Genomic DNA, 20,436 nt, shown 5'->3' on the forward strand with positions numbered 1-20,436 from the left:
ATGTTTGTATTCCCTGTAGGACTGTTTTAGCTCTGCCCAAGTGTGACATATCTACTTTGTATGTTTGTATTCCCTGTAGGACTGTTTTAGTCTGGGCCAGGTGTGATATATCTACTTTGTATGTTTGTATTCCCTGTAGGACTGTTTTAGCCTGGGCCAGGTGTGATATATCTACTTTGTATGTTTGTATTCCCTGTAGGACTGTTTTAGCCTGGGCCAAGTCTGATATATCTACTTTGTATGTTTGTATTCCCTGTAGGACTGTTTTAGTCTGGGCCAGGTGTGATATATCTACTTTGTATGTTTGTATTCCCTGTAGGACTGTTTTAGCCTCGCCCAGGTGTGATATATCTACTTTGTATGTTTGTATTCCCTGTAGGACTGTTTTAGTCTGGCCCAGGTGTGATATATCTACTTTGTATGTTTGTATTCCCTGTAGGACTGTTTTAGTCTGGCCCAGGTGTGATATATCTACTTTGTATGTTTGTATTCCCTGTAGGACTGTTTTAGTCTGGCCCAGGTGTGATATATCTACTTTGTATGTTTGTATTCCCTGTAGAACTGTTTTAGCCTGGGCCAGGTGTGATATATCTACTTTGTATGTTTGTATTCCCTGTAGGACTGTTTTAGCCTCGCCCAGGTCTGATATATCTACTTTGTATGTTTGTATTCCCTGTAGGACTGTTTTAGTCTGGCCCAGGTGTGATACATCTACTTTGTATGTTTGTATTCCCTGTAGGACTGTTTTAGTCTGGGCCAGGTGTGATATATCTACTTTGTATGTTTGTATTCCCTGTAGGACTGTTTTAGTCTGGGCCAGGTGTGATATATCTACTTTGTATGTTTGTATTCCCTGTAGGACTGTTTTAGCTCTGCCCAAGTGTGACATATCTACTTTGTATGTTTGTATTCCCTGTAGGACTGTTTTAGCCTGGGCCAGGTGTGATATATCTACTTTGTATGTTTGTATTCCCTGTAGGACTGTTTTAGCCTGGGCCATGTCTGATATATCTACTGTGTATGTTTGTATTCCCTGTAGGACTGTTTTAGTCTGGGCCAGGTGTGATATATCTACTTTGTATGTTTGTATTCCCTGTAGAACTAATTGTTTTAGCCTGGGCCAGGTCCAACAGATCTTACACGAAGGTTAGAGATGCCTCCGGAAGGTGCTAATGTGCATCACATAATTGTCTTATAATGCAAAGCATTACAAGTTACTTAAATCAGGAGAAAATTATTACGTAACAAGTAGAAATGATTTTAGCAGTAAAATAAAATACCAATTGGATTTGGTATTTTGAAACACCATTCTATCAACATATATCAATGTATGGATTAACACAAAATAAAGCTATACATTGTTAATATAATTTAAACATTAAATACATAAACAAACAAACAAACAAACAAACATACTTTTGATATGTTCAGTTTTTGACATTGTTATAAGTAAGCAAGCATTATATAGCCTATCAATAGCATACGTAACCCTGGTAGTAAGCATAACTAGAAACCTTAACAAAATATATAAACAACATTGTGTAATCCTGTTATCTATCACACCTTTGTTTGTGACTATGTACAGCATGTGATTAAAATAGTTGTTTCAATTCTCACATCAAACTCTACACACAACAGTTACCCTCCTATGTTCTCATTTGATGATGAATACTCCAGTCATTGGTTTTGGGTAATGTGAGAGTTAAACATATACTCATAATGAGGAACAATTCAACATGACAATGTGGTGCATGGTAATAAAGGGCCATAACTGTATATATTAGAGAATACAACCCAGTATCAACATATATATATATATTAAACATAGATTAATCACTAGATATTAAGTAACAGAGTAAACGAGATACAAAATGATGTGATATTATGGATAGACTGCATCTTTATAAGGAACCATTTAAATCACAGAATACAAACATAAGTTGTTGTTTTTTTCCAGACATCTAGCCTTGAGCTAATCTAAGGATCTGAAGATAATGAAAAAACTTGTTTGGAACTTTGTCTTAATTGAAATATTCCTGTCATAGTGTTTTTCTTTCATTTGTTAAGCTGTGCAATAAGCGACACTATTAACTGGTATTTTCTATTATAGAAGATAGAATAAGCTACATAGATTATTTTGAAGAACAAATATAACATTTTTTTTCTGTCAAGAACAATGTGATTTTCACTTGAGTATTCAAATGAAGAAAAAATGCCATGATTTCCTGTTGAATTCCAGACATTTAATTTGACACTTGTGAAAGACATTTAGCAAGTCTGACACGTACCATGCCATCATTTAATGACAACAAAGTGAACCAGAAAATATACTGAGGTACATTTAAAACAATTTGTTAAGTACAACTGTTTATTTTCCAATCTCTCCTCAATAGGACCTTTTTAACATAATCAGACATGGTGCTCTGTAGTGATGAGATTTTATCAACATGTAACTTCTGGAACAATAAAAATTAGAGACATAGTTAACCATAAATAATGTTGTTATAACTGAAAAGGATAGATAATGATGTATTTCACTTAACCTATACTTAGGTATACCATTCCATCTACACCTTTTTGTATATACAATTTAAACACACAATTTACAAGAGAAATAAATTGTGGTCCTAATGATAATCCTCCCTAGCTACACAGTGTCATCCTTGTCTAACGCTAGGGGCTCTGCCTCAGGAATTGTCCTTGTCGTAGACTTGTTAAATTTACCAGCAGCACGGTAAACAGATAATGTTCCCATAAAGGACAGGCCTATCATAAAATAGAACATCCCGGACCAACCATACCACGTTGAAATCACACCAATGATTGGCCCTTCCATGAAAGTTCCAACACTTCCAAAACCTACAAGATAAGTTCAATGATTAGTGATTTTGCCTCAGACTTGTCAATAACAACAGCTGGAACATCAAGTACATTAAACCACTTACTAATTGATGGATTCTCCATTTACATGGTTTATATCAGCAGATTTGTTCAATTATTCTCTTTTAATATCACTAATTTAGAGTTACAAACAAAACTGCCATAGTTAACATTGTATCACTTTATAATTGTATATAATTTTGTACAAGTGTAGTTTTCTTACCATTAACGAGACCTATTGTGGCAGCAGCAGCATTCCTCCCATCCATCTCACCCAGCTGGGCAGGTATAGCTCCCCCTGGTGGACAGAAGTGTAAACATTATGGTGATATATAAGTAGCTCCCCCTGGTGGCAGAAGTGTAAACAGTATAGTGATATATAGGTAGCTCCCCCTGGTGGACAGAAGTGTAAACATTATGATGATATATAAGTAGGTACCCCTGGTGGACAGAAGTGTAAACATAATGGAGATATATAAGTAGCTCCCCCTGGTGGACAGAAGTGTAAACATTATGATGATATATAAGTAGCTCCCCTGGTGGACAGAAGTGTAAACATTATGGTGATATATAAGTATCTCCCCCTGGTGGACAGAAGTGTAAACATTAAACAGCATATTGTAATGTACTTTTTAGCCAGATGTTCACGCATGACTTTTTCTGGTTTTCACTCAAAATAAGGAAATAAACTTCATATGAATTAAGATTTTCTGATCTAGAGATAGCTACAATATATAGATACATTGACTTCTGCATTGATAATACAGGATAAAATAATGGATTCTAATGTAACTGTGGTGGGGATGAGGTGCTGGTATATCTCCCTCCAGTGGACATAAGAGTAAACAGTACGGTGATATATAAGTAACTCCCTGTAACTGTGGTGGGGATGAGGTGCTGGTATATCTCCCTCCAGTGGACATAAGAGTAAACAGTACGGTGATATATAAGTAACTCCCTGTAACTGTGGTGGGGATGAGGTGCTGGTATATCTCCCTCCAGTGGACATAAGAGTAAACAGTACGGTGATATATAAGTAACTCCCTGTAACTGTGGTGGGGATGAGGTGCTGGTATATCTCCCTCCAGTGGACATAAGAGTAAACAGTACGGTGATATATAAGTAACTCCCTGTAACTGTGGTGGGGATGAGGTGCTGGTATATCTCCCTCCAGTGGACATAAGAGTAAACAGTACAGTGATATATAAGTAACTCCCTGTAACTGTGGTGGGGATGAGGTGCTGGTATATCTCCCTCCAGTGGACATAAGAGTTAACAGTACGGTGATATATAAGTAACTCCCTGTAACTGTGGTAGGGATGAGGTGCTGGTATATCTCCCTCCAGTGGACATAAGAGTAAACAGTACGGTGATATATAGGTAACTCCCTGTAACTGTGGTAGGGATGAGGTGCTGGTATATCTCCCTCCAGTGGACATACAAGTAAACAGTACGGTGATATATAAGTAACTCCCTGTAACTGTGGTGGGGATGAGGTGCTGGTATATCTCCCTCCAGTGGACATAAGAGTAAACAGTACGGTGATATATAAGTAACTCCCTGTAACTGTGGTGGGGATGAGGTGCTGGTATATCTCCCTCCAGTGGACATAAGAGTAAACAGTACGGTGATATATAAGTAACTCCCTGTAACTGTGGTGGGGATGAGGTGCTGGTATATCTCCCTCCAGTGGACATAAGAGTAAACAGTACAGTGATATATAAGTAACTCCCTGTAACTGTGGTGGGGATGAGGTGCTGGTATATCTCCCTCCAGTGGACATAAGAGTAAACAGTACGGTGATATATAAGTAACTCCCTGTAACTGTGGTGGGGATGAGGTGCTGGTATATCTCCCTCCAGTGGACATAAGAGTAAACAGTACGGTGATATATAAGTAACTCCCTGTAACTGTGGTAGGGATGAGGTGCTGGTATATCTCCCTCCAGTGGACATAAGAGTAAACAGTACGGTGATATATAGGTAACTCCCTGTAACTGTGGTAGGGATGAGGTGCTGGTATATCTCCCTCCAGTGGACATACAAGTAAACAGTACGGTGATATATAAGTAACTCCCTGTAACTGTGGTGGGGATGAGGTGCTGGTATATCTCCCTCCAGTGGACATAAGAGTAAACAGTACGGTTATATATAAGTAACTCCCTGTAACTGTGGTGGGGATGAGGTGCTGGTATATCTCCCTCCAGTGGACATAAGAGTAAACAGTACGGTGATATATAAGTAACTCCCTGTAACTGTGGTGGGGATGAGGTGCTGGTATATCTCCCTCCAGTGGACATAAGAGTAAACAGTACGGTGATATATAAGTAACTCCCTGTAACTGTGGTGGGGATGAGGTGCTGGTATATCTCCCTCCAGTGGACATAAGAGTAAACAGTACGGTGATATATAAGTAACTCCCTGTAACTGTGGTGGGGATGAGGTGCTGGTATATCTCCCTCCAGTGGACATAAGAGTAAACAGTACGGTGATATATAAGTAACTCCCTGTAACTGTGGTGGGGATGAGGTGCTGGTATATCTCCCTCCAGTGGACATAAGAGTAAACAGTACGGTGATATATAAGTAACTCCCTGTAACTGTGGTGGGGATGAGGTGCTGGTATATCTCCCTCCAGTGGACATAAGAGTAAACAGTACGGTGATATATAAGTAACTCCCTGTAACTGTGGTGGGGATGAGGTGCTGGTATATCTCCCTCCAGTGGACATAAGAGTAAACAGTACGGTGATATATAAGTAACTCCCTGTAACTGTGGTGGGGATGAGGTGCTGGTATATCTCCCTCCAGTGGACATAAGAGTAAACAGTACGGTGATATATAAGTAACTCCCTGTAACTGTGGTAGGGATGAGGTGCTGGTATATCTCCCTCCAGTGGACATAAGAGTAAACAGTACGGTGATATATAGGTAACTCCCTGTAACTGTGGTAGGGGATGAGGTGCTGGTATATCTCCCTCCAGTGGACATAAGAGTAAACAGTACGGTGATATATAAGTAACTCCCTGTAACTGTGGTGGGGATGAGGTGCTGGTATATCTCCCTCCAGTGGACATAAGAGTAAACAGTACGGTGATATATAAGTAACTCCCTGTAACTGTGGTGGGGATGAGGTGCTGGTATATCTCCCTCCAGTGGACATAAGAGTAAACAGTACGGTGATATATAAGTAACTCCCTGTAACTGTGGTGGGGATGAGGTGCTGGTATATCTCCCTCCAGTGGACATAAGAGTAAACAGTACGGTGATATATAAGTAACTCCCTGTAACTGTGGTGGGGATGAGGTGCTGGTATATCTCCCTCCAGTGGACATAAGAGTAAACAGTACGGTGATATATAAGTAGCTCCCTGTAACTGTGGTGGGGATGAGGTGCTGGTATATCTCCCTCCAGTGGACATAAGAGTAAACAGTACGGTGATATATAAGTAACTCCCTGTAACTGTGGTGGGGATGAGGTGCTGGTATATCTCCCTCCAGTGGACATAAGAGTAAACAGTACGGTGATATATAAGTGAGTACGGTGATATATAAGTAACTCCCTGTAACTGTGGTGGGGATGAGGTGCTGGTATATCTCCCTCCAGTGGACATAAGAGTAAACAGTACGGTGATATATAAGTAACTCCCTGTAACTGTGGTGGGGATGAGGTGCTGGTATATCTCCCTCCAGTGGACATAAGAGTAAACAGTACGGTGATATATAAGTAACTCCCTGTAACTGTGGTGGGGATGAGGTGCTGGTATATCTCCCTCCAGTGGACATAAGAGTAAACAGTACGGTGATATATAAGTAACTCCCTGTAACTGTGGTAGGGATGATGTGCTGGTATATCTCCCTCCAGTGGACATAAGAGTAAACAGTACGGTGATATATAAGTAACTCCCTGTAACTGTGGTAGGGATGATGTGCTGGTATATCTCCCTCCAGTGGACATAAGAGTAAACAGTACGGTGATATATAAGTAACTCCCTGTAACTGTGGTAGGGATGAGGTGCTGGTATATCTCCCTCCAGTGGACATAAGAGTAAACAGTACGGTGATATTTAAGTAACTCCCTGTAACTGTGGTGGGGATGAGGTGCTGGTATATCTTCCTCCAGTGGACATAAGAGTAAGAAATATAAGGGTACAGGTAGGTAACTCTGGTGGACAGAAATGAAAATGTTACACCAAAGTGCTCTAATATTACCTAGTATACTGTCAGGTCCACAGTTGAACACTCCTGCCAGAAACAGGAAGAGACCATTGAACCAGATTCCCCACGAGCTTGTAAGGACGAAACCCAGCAAGGAGATGGCCGACAGGAGGGATGACACAGCTGACCCCGATAGTGAACGGCCCCAAAATACACTGTAAACAAAGAGTATTAATACTGTTAAAGGAATTATCAATATAATCTAGAATTCATTTACACCTAAAATGGAAAATAAAATAAAATAAAGCAAGTTTAACAGTACCATGGGTAGAACAATATACGCCCATCTAAATCCATATAGTGTTATACCAGTATACTTAAATACCATACGCCTGTCTAATACCATATAGTGTTATATACTATAGTACCATGGGGAGCAACAATACGCCTGTCTAATACCATATAGTGTTATATACTATAGTACCATGGGGAGGAACAATACGCCTGTCTAATACCATATAGTGTTATATACTATAGTACGATGGGGAGGAACAATACGCCTGTCTAATGCCACAGTGTTATATGTACTATAGTACCATGGGTAGAACAATACGCCCATCTAAATCCATATAGTGTTATACCAGTATACTTAAATACCATACGCCTGTCTCATACCATATAGTGTTATATACTATAGTACGATGGGGAGGAACAATACGCCTGTCTAATGCCACAGTGTTATATGTACTATAGTACCATGGGGAGCAACAATACGCCTGTCTAATGCCATATAGTGTTATATGCTATAGTACCACGGGGAGGAACAATACGCCTGTCTAATGCCATATAGTGTTATATACTATAGTACCACGGGGAGGAACATTACGCCTGTCTAATACCATATAGTGTTATATGCTATAGTACCACGGGGAGGAACAATACGCCTGTCTAATGCCATATTGTGTTATATGCTATAGTACCACGGGGAGGAACAATACGCCTGTCTAATGCCATATAGTGTTATACTATTGTATCGTGGGGCTGAACAATATACGCCTGTCTAATGCCATATAGTGTTATATACTATAGTACCATGGGGAGCAACAATACGCCTGTCAAATGCCATATAGTGTTATACTATTGTATCGTGGGGCTGAACAATATACGCCTGTCGAATGCCATATAGTGTTATATACTATTGTATCGCGGGGCTGAACAATATACGCCTGTCTAATATGCCATATAGTGTTATATACTATAGTACCACGGGGAGGAACAATACGCCTGTCTAATGCCATATATTGTTATATACTATAGTACCATGGGGAGGAACAATACGCCTGTCTAATGCCATATAGTGTTATATACTATAGTACCATGGGGAGCAACAATACGCCTGTCTAATGCCATATAGTGTTATATACTATAGTACCACGGGGAGCAACAATACGCCTGTCTAATGCCATATAGTGTTATATACTATAGTACCATGGGGAGGAACAATACACCTGTCTAATGCCATATAGTGTTATATACTATAGTACCACGGGGAGGAACAATACGCCTGTCTAATGCCATATAGTGTTATATGCTATAGTACCATGGGGAGGAACAATACACCTGTCTAATGCCATATAGTGTTATATACTATAGTACCACGGGGAGCAACAATACGCCTGTCTAATGCCATATAGTGTTATATACTATAGTACCATGGGGAGCAACAATACGCCTGTCTAATGCCATATAGTGTTATATACTATAGTACCATGGGGAGCAACAATACGCCTGTCTAATGCCACAGTGTTATGTACTATAGTACCATGGGGAGGAACAATACGCCTGTCTAATGCCACAGTGTTATATACTATAGTACCATGGGGAGCAACAATACGCCTGTCTAATGCCATATTGTTATATACTATAGTACCATGGGGAGGAACAATACGCCTGTCTAATGCCATAGTGTTATATACTATAGTACCATGGGGAGGAACAATACGCCTGTCTAATGCCATATAGTGTTATATACTATAGTACCACGGGGAGCAACAATACGCCTGTCTAATGCCATAGTGTTATATACTATAGTACCATGGGGAGCAACAATACCCCGGTCTAATGCCATATAGTGTTATATGCTATAGTACCACGGGGAGCAACAATACGCCTGTCTAATGCCATATAGTGTTATATACTATAGCACCATGGGGAGCAACAATACCCCGGTCTAATGCCATAGTGTTATATACTATAGTACCATGGGGAGCAACAATACGCCTGTCTAATGCCATATAGTGTTATATACTATAGTACCACGGGGAGCAACAATACGCCTGTCTAATGCCATATAGTGTTATATACTATAGCACCATGGGGAGCAACAATACCCCGGTCTAATGCCATATAGTGTTATATACTATCTTGCATTGAAATGAGATTGGTATCACATTATGAGTGGTTAAAGGTGGCATGTTTAACCCTCACATTTACAATGTCAATGATTAATTCTCTATCAGTATGAGGAATACCAGTAATCATGAGTTACTAGGTAGTCTTCTTCTCATTAAACACATCTTGATATCAGGATTATAAAGTGTACCAAGTTTCAAAGAAATCATTAAAAAAATGTAGGATCTCGGAACAAAAAATCAAACACTGATATAAATAAAGAGGAATCACTTTTGCAAAAATAATTGAAGCAAATTGCCTTTCGATCAGGGAAACACAACTTTATAAACCAGGGTTATAAAGCTTACCAGGTTTTAAAGAAATCAGTTCAGAAATGTCGGAGAAAAAAAATCAAATACCTAAATAAACAATAAGGACAATAATTTTTGCAAAAATAGTGAGACAGAGGGATCTCAACTCTCAAGGTAGGATTCTAAAGCTGCGAAATACTTGGCAAGCCTTGTGCTTGGCAACTAAGGAATTTCCCCCCACAGGTTGAGATCATCCTGCTCCCCCCCAAGGTGTGAAATTAAGGCAGAGAGGTAACCTTATCTCAAAAAACTAGCATATGAATCTGAAGTTCATATTCTATTTAAAAAGTAATTTCTGGATGATATTTACGCATCTATAACAAAACCAATGACAGCACTTCCAAAAACTCCTCCCACTTCAAAAATAGTAGAAAACATCCCAGCTTGAGCTTTTGAGTATTTTAACTGAAACAAAGAAAAGAAACAAGAATGAGTCAAAAGACAACTACAGTACATACTCAGACTACCCTTTAATTCAAATTCATTACACTTTTCAGAATTACCACATAAAAAGTAATCATTAAGATAAAAAGAAGTTGAGAGTTTACAATTAAATTAGCAGTGTTTAAAGTGCATGTATAGAAAAAACTTACATGGTCTAATAAATACAGAGGTAGCCACATGTACATACAGTAGCGGACAACCTTGAGACAAAACACAGCTACAGCTACCTCAGCCAGCATCCTAGAAAATCATAAAGAAACCCATCAGCAAAATCTCATTTGAAAATGATAGAAAAATACCACCTCAGAAATCTGACTAGGAAATAAGAAAATCAACTGAAAACTTTCTCTGTGAAATCCCATTTGTCATGTCATCTTTTAAAAAGCAGTTTTAATCACTGCTATGAAGGTTTAATATACATGTATACCCGATTCATTAACCTGAGCAATTATTATATAAAGTTCTTATTATATTTCACACTGTGAAAACATCTTAAAAATGAAATATAAATATTCATTGATTCACTCACGGAATTTTCCATAACTGCAACCAAGAAATCTTTCCAGCAGTTTTGGAAGAAGTTGCATTTGCAGCAGCTGTAAAAAAGAATTTTGGAGAGTGAACACCGTGACCTCATAATCTGTACTCATAATCCTCTTACTGTACTAATCTGTAAGCAAGACCAGCATCACTCAAATATGTTCAAAATTCAGTAATACAGGGCGGGAACTATCAATAAAGGAGCACCTCAAGACATTTGAGCTTGAACGGCCCAAAAGAACTGGAATTATTGCATGGAAACAGATTTTCTTTTCATACTCAGTGACCTAGCTTGACCTTTGGACTATTAAAAAATACAACCCCATGCAAGCACTTGTGAAAAGTAAAAACTGCATGAAAATTGAGTTTGATGGGCCAAAAGGAACATTACCTTGACCTTTGACTTTGGAGCTAAAAAGCAATCCCAAGCCAGCACTTTTTCTAAGGAAGATCTGCATAAAGTTTGATTTTGATTGCCCAAAGGGAACTTAAATGATAGCATGGAAACAAATTTTCTATTTTTAGTAACAGTGACCTTGACTTTTGACATGAAAAGCAATCCCACGTGAGCACTTTTGTTAAGAGTAATGCACAATGACATCTTCTTTGTAATATATCTTTTATTATCATTATTATTATTTTTTTTGCATTCAACGACGATATCAACTAAAATCTCTACAATCCGGAACTCTCTACAAACCGGCTTTATTTTGTGGTCCCAAAGGTGTCCGGTTTAGACAGAGTGCACTGATATAATATAATTTAGATCATTAATATGTTCCCCCGTTCTCACCTTTACCAGGTCAATATATATAGTACTATCAAAGTAATTAACATGTTCCAGTTGTCTCACCTTCTCAAGGTAAATACTTAAAGGTAATTAATATGTACTCATCTCACCTTTACCAGGTAACTATGTATACCAGGTATATACATTAGTATAATTAAGGTAATTAATATGTACTCATCTCACCTTTACTAGGTAACTATGTATACCAGGTATATACATTAGTATAATTAAGGTAATTAATATGTACTCATCTCACCTTTACTAGGTAAATATACATACCAGGTATATACATAGTATAATTAAGGTAATTAATATGTACTCATCTCACCTTTACTAGGTAACTATGTATACCAGGTATATACATTAGTATAATTAAGGTATTTAATATGTACTCATCTCACCTTTACTAGGTAAATATACATACCAGGTATATACATAGTATAATTAAGGTATTTAATATGTACTCATCTCACCTTTACTAGGTAAATATACATACCAGGTATATACATAGTATAATTAAGGTAATTAATATGTACTCATCTCACCTTTACCAGGTAAATATACATACCAGGTATATACATAGTATAATTAAGGTAATTAATATGTACCAGTTGTCTCACCTTTACCAGGTAAATATACATACCAGGTATATACATAGTATAATTAAGGTAATTAATATGTACTCATCTCACCTTTACCAGGTAAATATACATACCAGGTATATACATAGTATAATTAAGGTAATTAATATGTACCAGTTGTCTCACCTTTACCAGGTAAATATACATACCAGGTATATACATAGTATAATTAAGGTAATTAATATGTACTCATCTCACCTTTACCAGGTAACTATGTATACCAGGTATATACATTAGTATAATTAAGTTAATTAATATGTACCAGTTGTCTCACCTTTACCAGGTAAATATATATACCAGGTATATATATATATTATAATTAAGGTAATTAATATGTACCAGTTGTCTCACCTTTACCAGGTACCTCAATGCCAACTTCATCTGGTTGTTGGAAAAACAGAAGCACCAGCACACCTAAAACTCCCTATAAACACAATAATCTTCACCATTAGAACTGTGATGTACATAGACATGACGATTATCTCCAGTGTCATATTTCAAAATCTGCAGAAAATTCGGTAATTGACAAGTCTGTGACTAATGTAAAACAAAGTTATAATTAAGCAAGTCAGGACTAATGAGATTCCAGGTACTGTAACAGCTTTCTGTCCATAATGTTAAAGATTTAATTAAATTGTCTAAATGGATAAAATACAACCTGAAGCATTCCTTTGATTTTCATTTTAGAGTTATTCCCTGGCTTTCAATTAAATCAACCAATAAATTTAAAGTAACTATTAAATTGTACATGTAGGAATTATGATATTATAAATTATATACCACAAAAACTGACGGCAGAAGAAATGCACTCCTCCATCCATAAGCTGATTGCAAATACACCTATAAAATAAAAACAGTAAAATTTGTGTTTGTGGCTTAATACACATCATTATATAAATGATACATAAATAACAATAAAATCTCATTCCACTTCAAACGGAAATCAATGGTGCATGTCCTTCTGACAGTTCCTCTACAGCTGATCTTTGTTTACATGTACATACATGTAAGTAAGTAAATATGATCTTTGTTTACATGTGCATACATGTAAGTATATATATGATCTATGTTTACATGTACATACACGTATGTAAGTATATATGATCTTTGTTTATATGTACATACATGTAAGTATATATGATCTTTGTTTATATGTACATACATGTAAGTATATATGATCTTTGTTTACATGTACATACACTAAGTATATATGATCTTTGTTTACATGTACAGACACGTAAGTATATATGATCTTTGTTTACATGTACATACACGTAAGTATATATGATCTTTGTTTACATGTACATACACTAAGTATATATGATCTTTGTTTACATGTACAGACACGTAAGTATATATGATCTTTGTTTACATGTACATACACTAAGTATATATGATCTTTGTTTACATGTACATACACTAAGTATATATGATCTTTGTTTACATGTACATACACGTATTAGTATATATGATCTTTGTTTACATGTACATACATGAAAGTATATATGATCTTTGTTTACATGTACATACACGTAAGTATATATGATCTTTGTTTACATGTACATACATGTAAGTATATATGATCTTTGTTTATATGTACATACATGAAAGTATATATAATCTATGTTTACATGTACATACATGTAAGTATATATGATCTTTGTTTACATGTACATACACGTAAGTATATCAATTGGTCCTGCAATAAATTACAGCAAATCAAAGGATCTTAGTAATACGTCAGAAATATGGATTTAAGGAATGTAATCCAATCTGTGAATTGACAAGAATCATCTTATTCTAAAAGTAATGTTATTTCATAATCCAGAGTTGTAAAACCTCTGGTGCGTGCATGTTGACGAGTTAAATATAATACATTTGTATATGATGCAATCACTCACCGCCAGCCCCGTCCCCATGATACCACCAGCGAAGGCACATGTTCCAAACATTCCAAATATGGAGTTCCTGACTTTGTCTGGATACCAGGCTCCCAGAGCTTTCATGCAGTTTGGCCAGCATTGTGACTGTAGATGTAATACCCTTACTGGTACACATATATATACACCAAAACAGACTTAAAGGCCTCAAACATACATATGTACACAACCACAAAAGTGGGGTGCACTTACAATTAACTCTTTACAAGGAATGTCCTCCAGGTCAATATACAAATGTATCAAGAAATAAACTGCTTTTTAAAATCTGTTTTAAGACTTAAGATTGTATCGGCAGATCCTTGAGGTAAGAATCTTTTTATAGAATTCAATTTAACACAACAATTTTCTTTCCCAGATAAAATGTAGGAGTGCCTTTATAAAGCAGGTGCTTCTATTCAGTGAAAATTGGAATGTAGCGTACATGTGTCATGTATCACATACATATGTGATCAACAGGACAAAGTTATTCTCGGACATTAATGTGATTGTGATAATCTAAATAGTATTTTGATATTCACAGCAATATGACATTAACAGGTTTGTGATATTAACAGCACACAACGAGAGAAAATAAACCACTACAAGTATTTTGTTAAAGTGTGTACTTGTAGTAACAACAAAAACAAACTCAATGAAAATTAAGAAACCTCATGAACAATAATTTGGCCAGGGTCAATGTTTGAAAATGGGCTATAGATTATGAATCATTATAAAAAACAGCATTATTTTCTTTGGCTCAATTTACATGTAATATTCAAATGCCACAAACAGATGATGTTTAAGGAAAGTAGCATTGAATGTTATGATAATAAAAACATAACTTTGTTGATACCTATATACTATTGTCATTTGTTGATACCTATATACTATTGTCGTTGGATGTACGTACATCACTCTAGCTGTGATAATAAAGTTCAGCTTACCTGTGCAGCTCCGTTCATGAAGAGTAAACCAGCAAACATGTAAACATTACTCCACTGTCCAAACGTAAACTGAAACAAAATAAAAATCCCAGCGTTTAAAGTAATTGAAACTTCTTGTGCTGTGTATGTATATTTTGCTAGTGTTTAAACAGATTACTTGTGAAGTACAGTTGTGTCACTAATACAGGTCATTAGTGTCTACAACTTCATGTTGGTCCTTCTGATGCCTTTGTCCCATATGTATTACAGATTGTTTTGAATGGATTATAAAAAATGTCTGCTGGTAGTTAAACATGCAAAAGTTTGATTGGGATAGTTTTGTGTCCATCATAGAATGGGGAATTGAGACATCATAATTTCCACATATCAAAGAAAAGTCTTTAATTCCATAGCTTTGTTTCAAATGTAGAGCAGACAAACATTCCAAGATTTCCACCCGAAACCCTGTTGGTTATGTGCCATTGTCTCTTTCCATCCTTAACTACATCTGGTTGCCTGGCATCAGTTTAGCCCTCCCTGATCCCTTTGGTTGCCTGGCATCAGTCTGGCCCTCCCCTATCCCTTTGGTTGCCTGGAATCAGTCTGGCCCTTCCCGGTCCCTTTGGTTGCCTGGCATCAGTCTGGCCCTTCCCGGTCCCTTTGGTTGCCTGGCATCAGTCTGGCCCTCCCCCATCCCTTTGGTTGCCTGGCATCAGTCTGGCCCTCCCCGGTCCCTTTGGTTGCCTGGCATCAGTCTGGCCCTTCCCGGTCCCTTTGGTTGCCTGGCATCATTCTGGCCCTTCCCGGTCCCTTTGGTTGCCTGGCATCAGTCTGGCCCTTCCCGGTCCCTTTGGTTGCCTGGCATCAGTCTGGCCCTTCCCGGTCCCTTTGGTTGCCTGGCATCAGTCTGGCCCTTCCCGGTCCCTATGGTTGCCTGGCATCAGTCTGGCCCTCCCCCATCCCTTTGGTTGCCTGGCATCAGTCTGGCCCTCCCCGGTCCCTTTGGTTGCCTGGCATCAGTCTGGCCCTTCCTGGTCCCTTTGGTTGCCTGGCATCAGTCTGGCCCTTCCCGGTCCCTTTGGTTGCCTGGCATCATTCTGGCCCTTCCCGGTCCCTTTGGTTGCCTGGCATCAGTCTGGCCCTTCCCGGTCCCTTTGGTTGCCTGGCATCAGTCTGGCCCTTCCCAGTCCCTTTGGTTGCCTGGCATCAGTCTGGCCCTTCCCGGTCCCTTTGGTTGCCTGGCATCAGTCTGACCCTTCCCGGTCCCTTTGGTTGCCTGGCATCATTCTGGCCCTCCCCCATCCCTTTGGTTGCCTGGCATCAGTCTGACCCTTCCCGGTCCCTTTGGTTGCCTGGCATCATTCTGGCCCTCCCCCATCCCTTTGGTTGCCTGGCATCAATCTGACCCTTCCCGGTCCCTTTGGTTGCCTGGCATCAGTCTGGCCCTCCCCCATCCCTTTGGTTGCCTGGCATCAGTCTGGCCCTTCCCGGCCCCTTTGGTTGCCTGGCATCAGTCTGACCCTTCCCGGTCCCTTTGGTTGCCTGGCATCATTCTGGCCCTCCCCCATCCCTTTGGTTGCCTGGCATCACTCTGGCCCTTCCCGGTCCCTTTGGTTGCCTGGCATCATTCTGGCCCTTCCCCATCCCTTTGGTTGCCTGGCATCAGTCTGGCCCTCCCCCATCCCTTTGGTTGCCTGGCATCAGTCTGGCCCTTCCCGGTCCCTTTGGTTGGCTGGCATCAGTCTGACCCTTCCCGGTCCCTTTGGTTGCCTGGCATCATTCTGGCCCTCCCCCATCCCTTTGGTTGTCTGGCATCAGTCTGGCCCTTCCCGGTCCCTTTGGTTGCCTGGCATCATTCTGGCCCTCCCCCATCCCTTTGGTTGCCTGGCATCAGTCTGGCCCTCCCCCATCCCTTTGGTTGCCTGGCATCAGTCTGACCCTTCCCGGTCCCTTTGGTTGCCTGGCATCAGTCTGGCCCTTCCCCATCCCTTTGGTTGCCTGGCATCAGTCTGGCCCTCCCTGATCCATTTGGTTGCCTGGCATCAGTCTGGCCCTTCCCGGTCCCTTTGGTTGCCTGGCATCATTCTGACCCTTCCCGGTCCCTTTGGTTGCCTGGCATCATTCTGGCCCTCCCCCATCCCTTTGGTTGCCTGGCATCAGTCTGACCCTTCCCGGTCCCTTTGGTTGCCTGGCATCAGTCTGGCCCTCCCCGGTCCCTTTGGTTGCCTGGTATCATTCTGGCCCTCCCCCATCCCTTTGGTTGCCTGGCATCAGTCTGGCCCTTCCCGGTCCCTTTGGTTGCCTGGCATCATTCTGGCCCTCCCCCATCCCTTTGGTTGCCTGGCAGTCTTGCCCTTGCTGACAGGTTAAGTTGCCTGGCATCAGTGTTGTCATCCTAAGTTCACCAAGCCTTAATTTGCTACCATCGTTTTTTTTCTCCCTCTCCCATGTCCTCTTGCTTGTCTGTCAGTCCCATATTCAGTGATTTTCATTGGGAAGTCCAGAAAGTGGTTTCTCATTTAGTTCTTAATAAGGTTCATTTGAAGTGGACTTATAATACAGGTGTTCCTTAACACAGTTCTGACTGTAACTTAATACTATAACAAATGTGACTTCCTTGCAGAAACTTGATTTAGCATGTAGATTACTGATTTCTGGTTAGTTACCATCTAAATCATTGTTCATCAACAATGTATAGTGATTACTGGTACCATGCTATATTCATCATCATTAGAATATCATCCATATATCAGATCTGTTATACAGCTTTGCATGGTATACCATAGAAATTGCGGACAGGATAAGGCAGACTCCATAAGTTCTCCGAGCTCCAAACTTGTCCCCCACATTGCCAAGTAGCATCTGAAATAAAAAAAAATATAGTAAACTGCTGATATTACAAGGTAAGAAAAGCTAAAGCCTTTCCTTTCTATCAATGCATTTCACAATGACTACTTTCATTCCAGTTTTGTGGAAATCAAATTAGAAGTCAGTAATATAATGATCAATATTATTTCATGCCTGTAGAATAGGTACTTTCCTTTTGACTACAGAAAGTTTTAAAAGAGTTGATGTTTGTACAGGTTTTCCTTTTGACTACAGAAAGTTTTAAAAGAGTTGATGTTTGTACAGGTATGTAATATTCAGAAGTGGAATAAAGTGTTGATAAGGACAGAGGCCTGTGCTTCCTACAGTTGTTTGGGAATATGGAACTTACTTGTACCACAGCATATGGCAGAAGGAGGGCGGTGTCCAGCCATCCTAACTGTGTTTTGGATATATGTAAATCAGTTTCTAGGTCTGTCTTCACCTTTAAAAATAAATATCAATACATACAAATATTTAGGTTTAATTTTAAAACTTTGTACTGATTATGTCAGCATAGTCTTTTGGAGGAAGACTTAATCATCCATAGATATTTTTGTAAATAGATTTTAGATTTTTCCATGTGGTTTTCACATCCAAACAGGTCCAACTTATGACAAACATATGATAGTAAAAGAAAGATGGAGAAGTCATAACAACAAAAGTATATATAGTAATGTTTGTCATTTATAAAATACATTTGTTTGTCATTTTGATTGACAAAATACATTTATACAAATACAGTATATGTGATTTTTACATAACTTTTGGATGCTAAATATATTTTTCAATTCATTAGAAATGGGCTAAAAAACATGGCATTTGCTTTTCTACTTCAAAACCCTCTTATTGACAATCCAGAGTAATTATTTATATTCAAAGGACATACAAAAATATTGTCTTTATATATGTGAAAAATAGGAAAATTCATTACCACGCCCAAAGGCTTCCTAAGAAAGTAAGTTGATGCATAGGCCATCCATCCCAGACAAAACACCAGTAACTGTCGTCTATATAATGGTGTCTTCAACATAGCAGTTATACAGCAACCTGACAAAAGATATATGTGTGACAAATTAAAGGGAGGTAACTCTGCAACATTGGTAAACTATGGATTATATATAGCTACAGGTGTTTCTGTTGTAAGAGTTAATAGGCTGGTTGTAATATATATACCAGCTAGCTAGTATTTGAGCATGTTGAGATTTTTTTATAATCAATGGAGATAACTGTATGAGATAGATAATTTAGTTAAAACAGCTAAGGTTGGTCAACGTCACATACCTACAAAAATGTATGGTTGATTGCACAACACCACACTCATTGCTTCACTTATACACATATGTAAAAGTGACATTTTTGTTGTTATTGATAAGTGTAGCACTTTGTAGTGCAATCAACCGTGGGTGGGTATCCGGCGATGAAGGTTGAATTATTTAGGTAATGTTTGGTTTAGTTTCAGGTATGTGTCTGTTATGGGCTGGATGTGTTTTATTTTATCATGGTATACATAATACAAATGTATTTTATTCTGCTGTATGTGACAGATTGGTTAGGTGTAGGCCTATTTGATTAAGAGTTGGTCAAGTGACCCCCCCCCCCATTGGCAAAATTTATAAATGTATAATTTCATTCTGAATCCAACATTGACGTGAAAATTATTCTGCACCTTGTGGTTGTACCTGAACATAAATATTCTGAATCCAACAAATGACCCAAACATCCTACCACTATATATATAGCTAGGCTAAAGGGAAATTTCCACCATTCTGAGCTAGTAAGGTGACCTTAATTACTCTCTACATTTACCACCCTGTCCACTTTCTCACAACAAAAATGACATACACAGGCATTTGAAATTCTGACTCTAAAATGAGATATAATACCGTATAAAAAAGGGTATTTACTATTTATATGGTATTATATCTCAATTTACAGTCAGAACTTCAAACGGCTGTGATTTCATACCAATGTTCGGAAATCAATAACTAGACTATACCTACAATATTTTTAGACATTTTAAAATAACATCACTCGATGTTGACTTCATGGAGAGGTGTCATTTTACCAAATATTAATAGAGTATAATTAAAACGCCTAAAAACTGTACAGCATACACATTCACAGACACTAGGGTAGGTCAAACAAATTGTCAGGTCCCTGTGGTCAAATACATCGTCACTCTATATGATAGTCAGTCCCTCAAAATACAATATAATATTAATCTGTGAATTGCTTTCCTACCATCTCGGGGTCCCTTCGGACGGTCAAAGGACCCGTTCATGGCCATTTTTTGGCGTGATTAAATAAGAGCAAGCGTTTCCTAAGCAATAGGATCAGGCCGGGCGAGTTTGGGTTTGTTGACATGTGTAAAAGTGTTTTACGGGATGTCGTAAATCATAAGAGTAAATGTATCAGAATTCCAGAACCGTTTAAATCAATTTTTGCACACACTATCATTTTTCTAAGCTAATTAAAAAATATTGTCAAAATATATCAAGACATTTCCAGCGTTCAA

At 38.6% G+C, this 20,436-nt stretch overlaps 1 protein-coding gene across 2 annotated transcripts; it reads right to left on the minus strand.

Annotated features, from left to right (window-relative positions):
- Positions 1-47: 47 nt before the first annotated feature.
- LOC117331487 (putative glycerol-3-phosphate transporter 5) lies at positions 48-20,281 on the minus strand. Of its 2 annotated transcripts, none has more exons than XM_033890222.1 (14): positions 20,163-20,281; positions 18,853-18,968; positions 18,271-18,363; positions 17,835-17,915; positions 15,075-15,143; positions 14,113-14,238; positions 12,992-13,051; positions 12,563-12,635; positions 10,770-10,836; positions 10,390-10,480; positions 10,107-10,201; positions 7,089-7,249; positions 3,104-3,178; positions 48-2,859 (listed from the first exon to the last, which is right to left on the minus strand). In XM_033890222.1, exons 1-14 carry the CDS (start codon positions 20,206-20,208, stop codon positions 2,648-2,650), a joined length of 1,365 nt encoding a protein of 454 aa, XP_033746113.1. In that variant the 5' UTR covers positions 20,209-20,281; the 3' UTR covers positions 48-2,647. The 2 variants fall into 2 exon arrangements, with proteins under 2 accessions (XP_033746113.1, XP_033746111.1); XM_033890220.1 differs by having other exon boundaries at positions 12,551-12,635.
- Positions 20,282-20,436: the final 155 nt, after the last annotated feature.

The sequence above is a fragment of the Pecten maximus genome, chromosome 7 (assembly GCF_902652985.1).
Source record: "Pecten maximus chromosome 7, xPecMax1.1, whole genome shotgun sequence".
In the NCBI taxonomy this organism is placed as follows: Eukaryota; Metazoa; Mollusca; class Bivalvia; order Pectinida; family Pectinidae; genus Pecten; species Pecten maximus.